This window comes from Alexandromys fortis, unplaced genomic scaffold (assembly GCF_014885135.2).
Source record: "Alexandromys fortis isolate MF-2015 unplaced genomic scaffold, M_Fortis_MF-2015_v1.1 scaffold_113, whole genome shotgun sequence".
Lineage (NCBI taxonomy): Eukaryota > Metazoa > Chordata > Mammalia > Rodentia > Cricetidae > Alexandromys > Alexandromys fortis.
The window spans coordinates 5,616,723-5,633,495 of record NW_026067988.1 but is presented as its reverse complement, the minus strand read 5'-3'; the positions used below and the strand labels follow the sequence as shown (position 1 = coordinate 5,633,495).

Sequence of the window (16,773 nt, the reverse complement as noted above, 5' to 3'; positions counted from 1 at the left end):
CATCAGTAAAGACAGATAACAGAGTTAGTATGTACATGCTGGTTCTGGAAGAGCTTATTTGATGCAAGATGTATGCCATTAACCTAAGATTCCAGCATTAACCTTCTTCCCCACTACTATCCAAACCTTCATCCATGAGGTATAACAAGCTATAGACACCATTTAAAAAAAAAAAAAAAAGTCCAGATGACCAGACCAATGCTGGAGTACTGGATGCTATAACAGAGGACCCAGATTTATTGAGTGGCACCTACTTGCCTCCATAATGCCAGTTCCAGAGGAACTCTTCTGGCCATCTCAAGGCACCAGGAATATATATACAGGCTGCCAAACACACATAAATTAAAAAAATAAAATACTGTGGGGAAAAAAAAAAAACACGTATACGGAAAAGGTAGTAGAAGATAAATTATCTGTGTAAGAATCTTCCTCTAGTCTTAGAAAAGCTAAGAACCAGGAAGCAGTCAGACGCAATGCACAAAGAAGCCAAAAGAGAGAACAAAAGGAAGCAAATGTAACAGCAGAGTGAAAGTCTGAGCAGAAGTTAAGAACAAGCAGAATGTAACTTAGACCTCGAAGTTGACCTTTTCTGAAACACTACAAGAGCCCTAAGACAGTGATGGGAACAAACATGTGTGCATAAGCCAAGCTACAGTATTACAGGACAGTAGGAACTTCTAGAGATGTGACCCTAAGAGGCTAAATACTAATCTGGAGAAGAAAGTATTCAAAATAAAAATGTTAGGATACTAAGAGCAGCAGGTAATACTGAGCTGTCCCATGTTGCACGTGCTTTGGTAAACAGTCCTTTGAGACAGCTCCTATCTGCCCCTACATTTAAAAAGGAAGGAGGGGCAAGAGGAAGGTAGGGAGGAAAAAGGGAGGGAGGGAGAAGGGAGGGAGGGAGGAATGTATAAGTGTTAAGAAATGTACACATCTCTAAAGATAAAATATGACAAAGTCAAAATTCAAACCCAGCTCTAACCAATTCATTTATAAATACGGAGAATGATAGTTGGATACAGAATCCCAAGCTAAGCTACTTTAATACAGATCCAGTGCTAGGAACATGTTAGTCTGTCTGTCAAGTCTTTGTGAGCCAAGATTCAATGGCTTTAGCTTTCAATGTTTAAAAAAAAAAAAAAAAAAAAAAAAAAAGAAGAAGCAAAATAATGAACTACCCAGGGGCTTTTTTTATTCATTTACCAGGTATTTATTGGATACTAACTAAATGCCAGGTACCATTCAAGACAACAGAATCCACTAATAGATATCTGAGAAAGCTACTTATTATCATGGACAGCACTATGGTGGATGATAGGCTATAGGAGTGAGAATACAATGGGTACTGTGGAGATGCGCTGGTGGGCTGGGTAAACCATCTCAAGTATGGTCTATGACAACACCGCCTGTGAAGAAAGGGAAGGAAGGAAACAAGCTCCCCAGCTACAGAGAATAAGACGCATGGACAGCAAGCCTAGGGGTAAACAAGGTCCAAGGAATATGGACAAGAATGGAAAAGAACGTTTGGAAAATTATACCCAAGAATGCAACTGGTGAGTCTGAGAAAGGATACAGGGGCCCATGGTTCAAGTAGTGTTAGCAAAAGATGACAAACTAGTAAACAGCAAAGTGAAGACAGGTTACATGGCCGCTTGTGGGCAGATATTGCAAGGTTTAAGATCTCCCAAGCAAGCAATATTTTGTACATTCACCATTAAAGTGGGGGAGGGAAATTAATATGCCACAGTTAAAATTTCAAACTTTCAGAGAAACTCACTAGTATTAAGAACTCAATGAAATAGCATGTTATTTGGGTCATGCTGTGTTTTTATTAGTTCTAATAAATTAAAGAATTGCAGAGTTATTTAATACAGCTGACATTCTGCTAATTTCCAGGGAACACGGGCAACAAAAGCTCACAAGAGATTCCATTCAGAGCTCAATGACACTTTTCTTCCCACTCGACAGAGAACACAATTGCCAGGATGGAAGTGATTTTTCTCCTTAATGGCAAGATTTGATATTATTATTTTGATGTAGATTTGAACTAAATGAATTCAATCCTTTGATTAAATGAGATTTATCAAGCAAGAACATGCCTGTATACTTCGGCATCTTGGCTCTATCTGTGCTTCTAAGGAACGTACACTTACTATGATGACAAATTGTATTTTGCACTAACATATTACATCATCAGATACGTTTACCCCTTAAAATCAAGATGGCTGTTCATGGCTTTCTCTATCTAGAACAGGCTTCTTCAAAATTATCCAAGTTCCTGACGTCAAGCTTCTGCTCAATCATTACACCTTTTGGAAGCTTCGTAACCACTCTAATGAAACATACTCATGTTCATGCTGCCACTTTCCATGAAGCTTTTATTACTGTCCAATGTTACCTCATCACACGCTTATTTATGGTACTGGCCCCAACTAAGACAAAGGAAAAATATCAGTTAAAAGATGTGTTTAGTGCAAAATTTTAAGAATGTTGGGAACTGTATCCATCAGATAAACCAATAAGGAATTAATCACTGCTGAGTTCATATAAATGACTGTAGGTATTCATATGAACAATATCAGATAGTAAGTAGTAGAGTTATTAACATGACCCAATATTAACAGGCCCAATGCCACCAAAGAAATCAAAACACTTTGAACAGCTAAGACTGAGAACTACATTAAAGGAAAAGGCTCTGTCTGGAAGCATTTCTTCAGAACTAACTAAGGAGAGCTCAAATTATATCAGTAAACTTTAAATACAGCAAGTCTGTCTATCAGTCAAGAACTAAACTCAATTATAAAAACCTATATATTTCTCTGGATATATTTAATTAAACCAAATTTCATGCATTATTTTTAGGCTATAAATTACACACATAAAGAAAGATATAGGGCCTTTGATGAGTTGTGTTAGCTTGGAACTTCAGTGTTACCTATTAGAACAAGTAGGAAATTGAGTAATTTAGAAGAAATCATTGAGATCTTCAGAAAAAGAAAGTGGGGGAGGTTAAGTTATCCTTCAACTGACAACAATTTAACTACTCAAACCAAAAGAATTTCACTTTAATTAAATGTTCAAATATCATTGCAAACTGCTTTGGCTTAGGCAGTAAAATGTGATAGCAGGCAGAAATCAAATCAAAAGAAAAATTACAATCATTAAACAGCTGATGGATTTTAGGTCAAAGAAAACTCAACGGTAATGCAGAGTAAGGTAAGTTAATAAGTCTTAAACAAGAAGGAAACTGTCTATGTGCTGAGCCTACAGGGATTTACATCCTAGGAATACCTACCTGGTCAAGAAGGATACAAACTAAGTATTGAGAGAAATGAACAACAATGGCCAATGCTTGCAATCTTGGATGGAGTGTAATTCTAAGATGTATACAGCTAAGAATACACTTAGGAAGTAATAGCTCAATATTCCAAACACATGTTCTCCATGTCCAGGAAAGATCTGCAGATGAGATTAACAGTGCAAGGGCACTTGGACACCTGGCAGGTGCTGAAAAGTAGCATCACTAGCTGGAAGGAGCTGGCAAGATGCAGCAGACTCTGGCTCCCACCAGCTTCAGACAGTCACATGTTCTGCAATTGACAGACAAAACAGAAGCTGAATTTCTGAAGAGAATAGGAAACAGTCATTATGAAAAGCCAAGAATGTTTTAAAAGAAATTGTCTTAGGGGCTATAGAGATGCTTCAGCAGTTTAGAGCACCGGCTACCAGGTTTGATGCCCAGGATCCACATGTTGGCTCACAACAGTCTGTAACTCCAGTTCCATGGGATCTAACACTTCCTTATGGTTTCCCTAAGAAGTAGGCATGCACGTGCTACACAAAAACATATGTAGGCAAAAACATAAAAATAAAAAAATAAGGAAACTAGGCTATGTTTGTGCTTTTTGTTAAGTTTTAAAGCTTAACTTAAGTATAACCTGTGCCTTATTTGGGACAGGACATTTTTGAAGTATTTACATAAGAAAAATTAAAAGGTCAGAGGAAACATGTGGTAGCATTCATCCTGAGAAAGGCTTGTTTCCATACCGGGAGCCTCTTAGGAGCCCCATTTTTTTTTCTGTCAGTCTTCTTTAAAGTTGTTTCAATGAATCATAATTTCCCAAACACTTTTAGAAATGAATTCTGGTCAATACCAAAAGGAGAGTTTTTTTTCTTGCATATTATTATGCTTAAACAGTATGGACTTCTGAATTAAAGAAAGGCCAAGGAAATGTCCATTGAGTGCAGGAGGATAACAGGAAGCAACAGATTACACACCATCATCTACGGGCTTATCTTTAACGTTAAAAAGATTAGCTTAACAATACCTTATAAAAATGTGAGTGTAAAGAACACTTGTTTGGGGCTCAGAAAGTGAGGAACTTGTAGCTCGATCATGGGAATCCATGTAAACGTGGAGGAAAAAATCAGCTATAAAAGCTGTCCTCTGGCCTATGCATCTTGGAGTATTCCTATCCCCACAAACAATCATAATAGTTAAATTAAAAAAAACATAAGTCTATGTCTTTTGTTGTTGTTTGTGCAATGTTTTTGCCTTCTTTTCTCTTTAGCCCAACTGTTTTCTTCATAGATTCATGTAATCAATATCATATGTTCACTGTATGCTAGAAGATGAACCAAAGAAGTTGGTAACACAATGGTCTAACAAAGTGTTCAGAGCATAAATGAAGCCTCCTACTTGTAAACTAACACTTAGAATCCAGTAGAAGACAAATTCAGAAATATGTAGGGGATACTATGGCAAAAGAGAGGGAAGATGATGACTTTTATGTAAAAGAATAGAAATGCTAAGAGACATTTTCCAGAGAGAATGTCTCAAAGGGTAAAGAAAGGAAATAAAACACCCTAACAGTACATTCGAAACTAGCAGTTCAGAATGTGGCAGACTGTTTGGTGAAGATGTCACAGAGAACAAAGTTACGATCTGAGTCTGGAAAGGATGGCCCAAGAAATGTGGGCTGCTTCTGTGGGTGGGAAGACCCTAGACTCCGCAACAGGACTACAGCCCAACCAGCCTTCTCTGGATTTCTGGTCCACATGCAAGGTTGTGAGATAATAATATGGTGTTTGGGGAAGCTACTTAGGTGTTGGTAATTACTTAGAAAATCAATGAGAAGCTAACTATGTCTTATTTCATATAAAAATGGAGATAGGAACAGATGAATATGAACAAACACCTACTCAAGGCCATATAGCTAGTGAGAAGGATCTAAGACTTAACTGGACCACACTGCTACAGAATTATACTATCTTTCAATAAATACCCAAAGATGTGTGGGTTCACTTTATAGTGGAATACTAGGTGATGTCAAAGCAAATGATTAAAGGAAAGCCATAATATGGGTTATGAAATTCTAAACAAGAGTTTAGAAACAATGCAGCATGAAAATAATCTTCACTATGTAGTAAAAAAGAGTTTCTGAACAAAGCACTTTTTAAAGTGCTCATCTGAACATTCATGCATTAGTAATACAAAGCAGGAGGACCCCAACTGTTAGCATGACAATTAGTGTAAAATGAGGTGGGGGAGGGGCATTCAAGGGACATTTGCATTGTCTTCCATGTTCTTACATTATTTATTTTCCAACAAAAATATTATGGTTCATTTTTTTTGGTTTATTTTAAAATAACATTTTAATGCAGCGAGCTGTACATGAACTTTATACATTTTACAGCAGAAATAATAATAAAAAGAGGCCTCTACCTCACAAGGTTTAAAAGCCCTGCCCTACAGTGACACCAAATGGTAGCAGATCAAAATACAATTTACAAACAGGACATTTGTGTGATGCAAACGCCTTTAAATGTTTGATTCCTTTGAAGAGCAGGCAGATTAGCAGAATTAAATAATATGGGAACAAATACTCAAAAACCCAGTTTCTAATCAAAGGAAGTCTAGTAGACCAAGCTTCACATGCTAATTTTTAGGTCTCTTTCCAAACTTCAGCTAATCTTCTGATCCTGTTGAATATTTACATAAATCATTTTCACACAGTTAAAACCATGCCACTGTGAACTCGGTGATTTTACCTAATGGCTTATTGATCAAAGAAACCCTGCAAATATATGAAACATATTCACACAACTAAGTCAGGTTCCACCCCAGGAAATCGACCTTTAATAAGAGGCTGCAGATCAGGCTAGTGGGGGAAGGAAGAAATCTGAAGCAATAGGCAACAGATCCCAGCAGCAAAAGTTTCTAGGGAAAATGTTTTCATTTCTTAAACTGTAAATAGCAAAGAAGCTGATGAGAGGATACTACTGCATCCCCAGAAGAAAGCAGTTTCTTAATGAGAAATGTTTAAGACTGTTCATAGAATAGAACTTTTGAAATTAAGTAAATTAATATTCAGTGTCCTATGCTAGAACTAAAACTATCGAGAACAGCACGGGAATGGCCCTTATTCATTAAGACTAAATGAAACAGACACAAGGTCAGTCACATCACAGAGACTCATTATGAAGCACTGGCCAGAACCTTTATTGTTAGCATTCAATGAGCTTGTTCAGATATTAGACATGGTATTGTTCACATAATAAAATCTGCTAGAAAACAAAACAAACAAACATAAAAAACTACAAAAATATCAGTAAGTTCTGGGATATGAAAATAATAATAAAAAAACTAGATTTTAATTCCATATTTTAAAAATAGCTACAAATTCCAGATACGACCTCCACATAAAATGATAGGCAAAGCAGATGATAGATAGGCTCAGTGCTCAGAATTTACCAGTATACTTGGTACTTTACAAGTATATACAATTACTATGTATCAATTACAAATAAAAGTTAAACTATTTTAATTAATGGTAAGAAAGTTAAGAACTGGGTATAGGTGCTAGAGAGACGGCTCAGCAGTTAAACGCACTGACTCGTATCGAAGAGGACCCTGGTTCAATTCCCAGCATCCATAGACCCACAAAGCAGTTCCAGGGGGTTAATACACCCTCATACAGACATACATGCGAGCATAATATCAATGCACATAAATGTAAATAGATCTTTTAAAATAAGAATGAACTGGGTATATTGTTCAATAATATTGTGCATGCTTAAGAAATATGAAGCTCTGAGTTCAAAGTCAAGCATCACTCACTGACTCTCTACAAAGCTTCTGCATTACCTACGAGCACATGTCGCTACAGATCACACCATGGATGGCCAAGTGCAGGACATCTTGGAAGCTGTCTAGTCCATGCCCATTCATAGCAGCGGATGGAGAATCATTTCAAAAAGGCCTAAGCTGCACATTACTATAACCATCAGCTGAACAGATAAATCATTAATGCTGTAATGTATCCATATCTACTATACATTCAGGTAAAATTCATAGTTGGAAAGACAGCTGGTATTGGCATTAAAGAATTTTGCTCCCAATTTCAAAAGAGAATTAAATTTAGAAATGAAAATCTGTATTATCAGAAAGATGGAGAATACTTACAAATCAAATAGGGATAAATCTTCATTGATGTAAAATGTGATGTGAATCAGAAAATTAGTTCATATATAAACATATATTACACTTGATCTCAACAAAAAATGAGGCGTTTACATACAATATTTCTAATAGTCAATTTGAGTACCAGACTCTAGAATGTTCTAACATGATATAAGACAAGTTATATATAGTTTTGGTCCACATTAATTTGTCTGTTAATAGCACTGGTACCTAACAGTTTGACTACAATAATTCTTCACATACCTTTCAATCAAAGATGAAATAATAACAATGGAAAACAATTTCCACATAGAGCTGCATCTTGTTTTCTTTTGCACAGTTCTTGTAGAATATTCAAGTTCATTATATAATGCAAACAGATTCAGTGAACTTGTTCATCATCTGATGTTCAGATATATACTTAAGAATTCATTTTATCAGAAATTTATAATTGGTATGAAGCAGAGTAGTGAATTTACATACCTACAAATCTCACAAGCAAGTAACATAACGACTTTAAAATACCTCTGTCAAAATGAATATGCTAGCAGAGATTTCTGTGAGGTAGGAAGAAACTCAGCACAATTGGAGGACATATGAGTCTACATAGTAAATTGCAAGCGAGCTAGATCTAAGTAGAGACCCCTTGTCAGAGAAGGAAAAGAAGGCAAGGAGACTAAGATAGGGGCAGAGGAGAACACTGTAGGAGAGCAGGGTAAGGACAGGGGAGAACAGGGTAAGAGCAGGGAAGAACACTGTAGGAGAGAACAGGGTAAGGCAAAGCAGAACACTGTAGGAACCACAAATTGCAGTATCGGTCTACAGAACCCAAGAGAAGAAACACAACTAAGAGCAAAGTTACATATCTTGAAAACCAAATTGAAAAGCAAGAACTGGCTCTATTCACGAGTGGCAGAAGATGAGCTAAGATTAGAGCACTCCTGAACTAATTCCTTAGTTCTTACTTGAAATGTTCACTCAAGAAAACATACAGTACATTAAGTAACAGTAAAGGGTAAATGTTTTTAAAGTAAGATAAAAAGTTAGAAATCTGAAGTTTAGATAACTTCAAGAAGTTGTCTAACATTATTATTATAAAAATAAGTGTTATAGAAATCATATAAACAAAAATATAATCAATTTCCAGAAGTCATGAAATCGTCATTGATATAAAGTTGATAAACTGTATACTCATTGTTCCATGGTCATCAAAGATAAGCTTTAAATTCAGATAGAAGAGAAAATATTCATCATTCTAAGATGTCTTGTATGCTTTGTCCAATATAATTTTTTATAATATAAAGTAGTCTAGGCCTTTAAGATGGCTTTCCTCTTATTGGAGGGGTGGAGTAAGGAGAGGTGCAACAAGGGCGGTGCGGTGAAGAGGGGACTTGGAGGTGGGGAACCAGACTGGAAAGAGTTAAAGACAAAAGAATAAAAACAATTCAGTTCTCATCAAAATAGGTACCCTTGAGATGTTAATATCAAGCTGACAAGAAGCTGCATGCTGTAGTCAAGAACAGTGATCACGAGCAGACAGTGGCAACATGACCCCCAGTATCCATGGGAAACGCTCTCAGCAAGACATCCTTCCCATGGCATCAGTCATGTGTGCAGAGGTAGATCAAGCTTGGAAGGTGCAGGTTCTGGTTTCCTCTAAGTTCTCATACTCATTTCCCTACACTTGCTATCAACTTGACAATCACCCTTGACTCAAACCTTTGACTTGTCTAGCAAGGGCATTTCCTAGACTGGTTTAACTGATATGGTAAGACACATACTAAAGATGAGCAGGATCATTCTATGAGACCAGGTCCTCGACAGAATAAAGGAAAAAATAAACATGACTTTCCCACCACCTCTCTTCCTCTCATAACCCCACCCTGACCCCAGTTCTTCTTAATTGTGGATATAATGTGAAAATAATGCTAGCTTGCCCGGGTTTTCTACTGCTATGACTTCCTGACCATAGTGGATTGCATCCTCATTCTATGGTCCAAAACAAAAAATTGCTATTGTCAAGTGTTTAGTCACATAAATGTGAAAGTGTAAAATCCAATGTAAGGCTATACAGCATCTATTCTAAATGAATAATTTAAATGCACAGTGGATCACTGAGATGTGTAGACTTGGGCCCTAGTTACTTTTGATATGGGTGTGTATTTGTGTACTATGTGATGTTTATTTATAAGTTTTTATAATAAAGCTTATCAAAAATAAAAATAATCAATGCTTAAAAGCTCCAATATTTAAAAAAAATTGACAAGAGAGTAATATGATGAATATCCTTTTCACTCCTGAGGTGTTCTACAGGCAGTTCTCAGAACTTTATGGGGAGGTAAGCAAAAGGTGTCAACCAAATAAGGTGTAGAAAAAGTTTAAAGGAAGGAACGTACAATATGTTAAATACAGAGTGAAGATAGGCAAAAACCAATTAGTCAACTTGAATTGTCAACAATGTATCAAATATAACTCCATTATGTCCCAGAGGTTATTATTATACCCTAAGATATAAGCAAAAAAATACTGTTTTTTTTTTTTCCTAAAATTCCTACTTTAAGATACCATTAGAAAGCAGTTTTTGCATTCCAGGAAAATCTGATATAATGCAGCAGCTGTGAAAATTTATCTTTTTCATTCCGCAGGCCACTACTGCAGTAGGAATAGGACATGGTTAGCCTCAGATACAAATGGTAAACGGACTCAATTAGAAAGAGTGATTCTTTTTAAGGATTCAATAATTGTAAAAATTTGTCATAGCCAGAACCTGGAAGCAACCTAAATGACCCTCACCGAAGAATGGATAAGGAAAATGTGGTAATTTACACAATAAAGTACTACCCAGCAGAAAAAAATAATGACATCTTTAACTTTGCAGGAAAATGGATAGAGCGAGAAAACATCATTTTGAGTGAAGTAACTCAGACACAGAAAGACAATTATTACATACTTATAAATGGTTTTTAAAAATAAAGCAAAGAAAACCAGCCTAAAAATCACAATCCCAGAGAACTTAAACAATGAGGACACTAAGGGCAACATATAGATCTAATCTACATGGAAGTAGAAAAAGACAATCTCCTGAGTAAATCGGGAGCATGGGGACCTTGGGAGAGGGCTGAAGGGGACGGGAGAGTAGCACAGAAAAATGTAGAGCTCAATAAAAATCAATCTAAAAAAAAGAAAGAAATTTCCCAGTTTTCTTTGGTTTAAAATTATATCAAATCATTCAATTATAGTGCTATTTAATATTCAAATTACATTGAAATTCATAAAAGGTATGTCCATGAGAGAAATTGTTTTAAGAAAACAACACTAAGTAACAGTGAAAATAAATGTCATTTATGATGGCAATTATAGCCAACCTAAAAAGGATCACTTGATGCTGGGACAAGGGAGCAGAGAAAAAATGTTTGGCATTAAAAATAATTCTTAACTTTGATATGAAGTGCAGTTAATGCAAGCTAATGCAGCTAATCACCACGTATTTTCACCTCTGGGCCCCAGCCTACAAAAATCAGAAAAGGGAACAAGATCATTATCAAGATGTCTTGATGAGATTTATTTTCAAATGAATTCAGTTCCTCTCTCATTGTCAAGAAGACAATATTTTCAATTTCATGAGATGGACTCAAGTGGATGATTAAAATGAGAAATGAGATGGACCATTGCAGTTTTCAAGAACTCATAGATATACAAAAAAATCACATATATACCAAACTTATCAGGAGTGTACTTGTTTTCCATTTATATGTTATATAGAAAATTTACAAACATATTTTTCAAAAGGCCTTTGAACTCATATAAGTCCTAACTTTAAATGCATCCGTTTAAATCAAGACAATTTGTCACAAATACCTTCAGGCTTAAAAAGAAAAAGAAAGCAATATGGCCATTAAATGCTCAAAATGAAGAGTGTTGTCAAAAAGCTTTCTATTTTCTCTCTTGTTTTGCACAGTAAAAAACTCCCAGCAAATAGACTTAATGAGACACATTGTACTCACCAAAACAGCAAACTGCTCAGGTTCACTTAAGTTGTTATAGTCACTCCTGAACTGGGACAATGAATTCAACTGCTCTTCATCAGGAAGATGCTTTAGTAAGTTCTAAAAATTAAAACCAAAGAAAAGTACCTTCACATGAAGCTCTCGAAGTTTGGGAAAATAAATAAGCAACCTATGGAAAGGAAACCAGTCTAGAAAATAATTTTATTTATTTCTAGATAATGATGTGGGAGTGATTTCTTATTAATAAAGAAACTGCCTTGGCCCATTTTATTGGATAGAAAATTAGGTAGGCGGAGTAGACAGAGGAGAATGCTGGGAAAAAGAAGCTGTGTGAGGAGTCGCCATGGTTCTCCCGCTCCAGACAGACGCAGGTTAAGATCCTCCCTGGTAAGCCAGCTCGTGGGCTACACAGAATATTAGAAATGGGTTAGAACAATATGTAAGAGCTAGCCATAAGGAACTGGAACTATCCGGGCCAGGCAGTGTTTGAAAGAATACAGTTTCCGTGTAATTATTTCTGGGCATAAGCTAGCCATGCGGGCGGCCGGGTGCCGGGGACGCAGCCCTGCTGCCGCTCCTATTTCAACAGATGGCGCCCAGACGTGATGGCTAAATCCACTTAAAAACCTGAGAAGGCTTAAAAATAAGGGAGAGAGAGTTTAACACAGATTTTTGCTGTTTTGTTGGTGGCGTTCTGTAGAGAGATTCCTGATTCAGCAACCAAAAAAAAAAAAAAAAAAAAAAGCCGCGTCATTTTAAAGCGCTGCTTCCTGGGGCTGTGCTGCCAGCGTGAACTCTGGCTTTAAAGCATTTCAAGGCTTTTATGGGACTGGATGTTTGTGTTCCCGCTTGGGATCGGAGGAGAGTGCTCTGAGACTGTGCCGATGGCTCAGCGCTTCCCGCCTGCACCTGGGCAGACGGCAGAATCAGGCTTAGGCAGGCGGAAGAGCATGGCGGATTCCTGCCGCTATACAGAGACGCATTTTCAGACTGCGCAGTGCTCTGCATGTCAGATTTGGCTGTAACTTGGATGAAAAGAGTTTCTGTGCTGCACACTCAGTCTCAGAGTTAAACTGCTGAGTGCGGCTCCAATGTGGACTTGCTGTGTGCCTGAAACTGTGAATGGTTCAGGGGCACCAAATGACTCTGAGGCAGGAGCGGCTGCTCCATGCTGAACTGTGCTGATCTCAGGCAGGAACTACCGTAATTACCTTAAAACCGTGCAGTTAAGGTTTAGACTGGGCAGGACACAGGCAGTACCGTATTACCTGTAAATGGTGCAACTTAAGTTTTTAAGAAATGCTTAACATTTTAAGAAATGCTCCTGTATAGTAAAGAAATTACAGATTCACAATAAAACAGATTCAGACACTGTTGGATAAATGTACGTAGGCTTGGGAAAGAGAAGAAAAAGAATATAAAGAATAAAGTTAATGTCTTAAAAAGAAAAAGGGTAAAGTCTTTAAAGAGACAGAGTACAGAAGTACAGAGAGTTATAGATTAAAAGAAATAAAGAAATATAAGCCACGTAAAAATGGAAAATTCACAGAGAGTCTGGATTATGTACATTGTGTTTTCTTTAAAATTTTTGACTGTGAAGGAGCTAAGTACAGAGAGACATTTCATTACATGGGCTGCCAATCTAAACCAAAATGGATATAAGGGTATTATGATTTCAGAATTTGGGTCTAAGGATATGATGCTTTGGAGAGGGTCTTCTTTTGTTTTTGCAGAGGATGAGACCCTGTGGATTGCATCTATTCCGATTTGGTATGATAGACCACGCCCTCCTGAAAGGTTGCTGTGAATACCCTCAAAAAATTGCTTCGCTCAATTGCCAACTGAGATGAAACTAGCATACAGGTTATATCATGAACAACCTAATTAACGACGCCCCTATTCAGCAGGAAGCAGTTTGTAGAGAAAAAACTACGCCCATGTTCCCAAATATTGTTTATAAATGTTCTTTTACATTTAAAGGGGGATATGATATAGATATGAATAATTTGCATTGGTATGGATTTTATGGTCAATTTTGTTATATGTATATGTATTTTTGATCTTGATTAAGGTATTGTGATTGTGTAGTTCATTTAAAAATGTAATGTATAATTAGGAAATATAGGTTGTTAATGGATAATCATCGCTAATACTTAAGCTTGTAGTCATGTTAGTTAGATTTTCTAGATATATAGAGAGATATTTTAGTTAGATAGGCATTCTTCATATCTTTCAAAGGCTGCAGAATATGGCATTTAAGATATTTTAATAACTTAGGGTTTTTCATGACAATGAGACACATTTGCTCCTGGCAGCACCAATCTATTTCAAGAGGAAGATGGGCATCGAAGAGAATCCTTATGGAGTTTGATAGCCATTTGGGCAAGAAACTGCTCTTGCCTGGACTGTTGCATAAACTGGACACAGAGAACCCGCAGAGAGAGGACTGCTGAACTTGCCTAAAGGTGAGATGACCTTTTGGGGTTCCTGCTTCATGAAAGAGTCTGTGAGACATTCTGCAGGACACAGCAAAAAGTGACTGAACTGTCTTTGGAATTTCTTGCTTGATGAGAATGTCTGCTGGATACTATGGGCCTGTAGGCCGAAGATGGATGCCCCAACGGTACAGAGGAACTTTGGGTGACTGTCCAGGCAGCGAGATGTCTCTGTCATTTCTAGAGTTTTCTTATTTCTTGTTTGATAGGTAATATTATATCCTTCTGGAGTCTTTGATGGAGTTGAAGAATGGTTAGTTATAGTTTTCCTTAGTTATGATAAGAGATAAAATAGATATAAATATTGTAACTGTAATTCTTACTTGATAACTGTTTTGTTATATGTAATTTTACTATGTTAAAGTTAAAGCCTTTCTTTTTTGTTTAAACAGAAAAAGGGGAAATGATGTGGGAGTGATTTCTTATTAATAAAGAAACTGCCTTGGCCCATTTTATTGGATAGAAAATTAGGTAGGCGGAGTAGACAGAGGAGAATGCTGGGAAAAAGAAGCTGTGTGAGGAGTCGCCATGGTTCTCCCGCTCCAGACAGACGCAGGTTAAGATCCTCCCTGGTAAGCCAGCTCGTGGGCTACACAGAATATTAGAAATGGGTTAGAACAATATGTAAGAGCTAGCCATAAGGAACTGGAACTATCCGGGCCAGGCAGTGTTTGAAAGAATACAGTTTCCGTGTAATTATTTCTGGGTATAAGCTAGCCATGCGGGCGGCCGGGTGCCGGGGACGCAGCCCTGTCGCTCCTATTTCAACACATCCCTTATCCTAAACCTTAAGCAACAAAACACTTAGATTGGAAACAGTAAATTTTACTTTTATCTATCCCAAAGTTATTATATATTCAAATCAAGAACTACTGAATATTTACTTGATTAGCTTATAATTGAGAAAGGAGAACTCAACCTATACCAAAGAAAGAGCTTTCTCCCCTGGATAAATATGAGCCATTACATTTCAGCTTTAGGGAATTAAATGTCAGAAATCTCAGGCAAAGCCAAACATATTTCAGCACTTTACTCAGGGGGATCAAAGAAATCATAAGTTGCTACCAAAGGCAAGGGAAAGAACAGGAAAGGATTGAAGGGAATTTTAATGCAGTGCTTACAAGAGTTAACTTACAAGGATCATGTTTTAATAATAAAAACTGAAGGCACCTTTAAAAGTAAATTTTCTGATGGGAAGAAAATTTTAGAGGTAGTGGAGACACAGGACAAGGAACCTTGCAGATAGAATGCACATACATTTATCTACCTGTATCTATATGCATCTACCATGTTCTAGAACCCACTGGTTCCTCAATTGTTCAGGGCTTTTCGCATTTCCAACCCTCACACTTAACCATCAAAAGAGCGAGCTGTTATTTAAACAAATAAGCAACCCCATGAAAGAAAAAAAATAGACAAAGCCTTTATTTCAAAAATACTCTGGTATTGTACTCTAACATTAAAATTAAGGGGAAGGATAAGGAAACGGTGGTCACAGATCCAAATTATGTATAGACTGAAGCAAAAATAAAAAGTGACTCTATAGAATGCTATCTTTATCTCTTGACAGTAACAAAACTCACCCAAAGCATTATTGGTTTAAAATAATTTTAGAGAGTGTCACACATCAAAAGTAGTTACATCAAAGAACATGCCACAGGCTTACCTCTAGAAAAACAGTGGTGGACTGACTAAAAACAAACAATAAAAAAGAGGCAGTTTAAGTATACCCTCAGAAAAACGTAGCCACTTTTAATTCTAGGAAGGTGAATGCAAGCATTACAAGTATGTGATTTTGCCACATAAATTTCTCTTATTGGAAATGCCTGAGACCAAAAGCCTGGCTATTTATCTTTGTTGTTCTGTTCAAGTTACAGCTACACTGTCAAATTCCTTGTTAAAGGGGACCATTCAGATTCTTAGCAATTTTTAATATGCTCATCATATCTCAGTAAATATTTTAGCTATTATTTATTTATATTTGATTTGTTCATAGGAATTTACAAATTTTCATCTTAGTATTTGGGTGTTCCATTGAGAAAAATCCATGATTTGTAAGAGTGCAGGCTCCACCTTCCTCTGCTTTCAGGTCCTTACTAAATGCCCATGAACGTTGTCTAGACATAGCAGTTAATCATCAGCATCCATGGTATATTGCCAGAAAGAACACCATCATGCTATTCACTTAGCCTCTCCGTCTGTATGCCATGTTTCAGTCTCCTCCACTTAAGTACCTTTGGCCTCAAACTCATATAAGACTATGTTCTCCCAATCTCATTTCTAGTTTTCATGAATCACAACAAAGCTTCACCTATCCTGCATTAAAATTACACATGTAAATGTCATTACTATTGGCAAAATATAGACTCCAAGAAGGTGAGGTCTCTGACAGACACTCATACAAATTATTATGCACAGTGTATACAATAAAGTGTTAGTAATGCTAATGTTTATTTTGAATACATGAAGAATGATGTACAAAAGTGGCATAAAAGATATACTTCTGACACATTGATTATGAACAGATTTTTGAAATAAAATCTTACTCTACATTCATGCAAAATGGGTGAATATTTTAAATTAAATGTAAGAGTTTAAATATTATGAAATTACTGTTTTATAATGACTATATAAAAGCCATAAATAGGGGGCTGGAGAGATGGCTCAGTGGTTAAGAGCATTGCCTGCTCTTCCAAAGGTCCTGAGTTTAATTCCCAGCAACCACATGGTGGCTCACAACCATCTGCAATAAGATCTGGTGCCCTCTTCTGGCCTTCGGCATACACACAAATAGACTATTGTTTAA

The 16,773-nt window shown here is 36.7% G+C and overlaps 1 protein-coding gene across 1 annotated transcript in view; it reads right to left on the bottom strand.

Moving 5' to 3' along the window:
- The window catches only part of Diaph3 (diaphanous related formin 3), a 444,266-nt gene that overhangs the window by 218,253 nt on the left and 209,240 nt on the right, over positions 1–16,773 (bottom strand). The window contains exon 19 of the mRNA XM_050159516.1: positions 11,470–11,571. Within this exon, the coding sequence (XP_050015473.1) occupies positions 11,470–11,571 (102 nt within the window). The remainder of the gene's footprint in view (positions 1–11,469; positions 11,572–16,773) is intronic.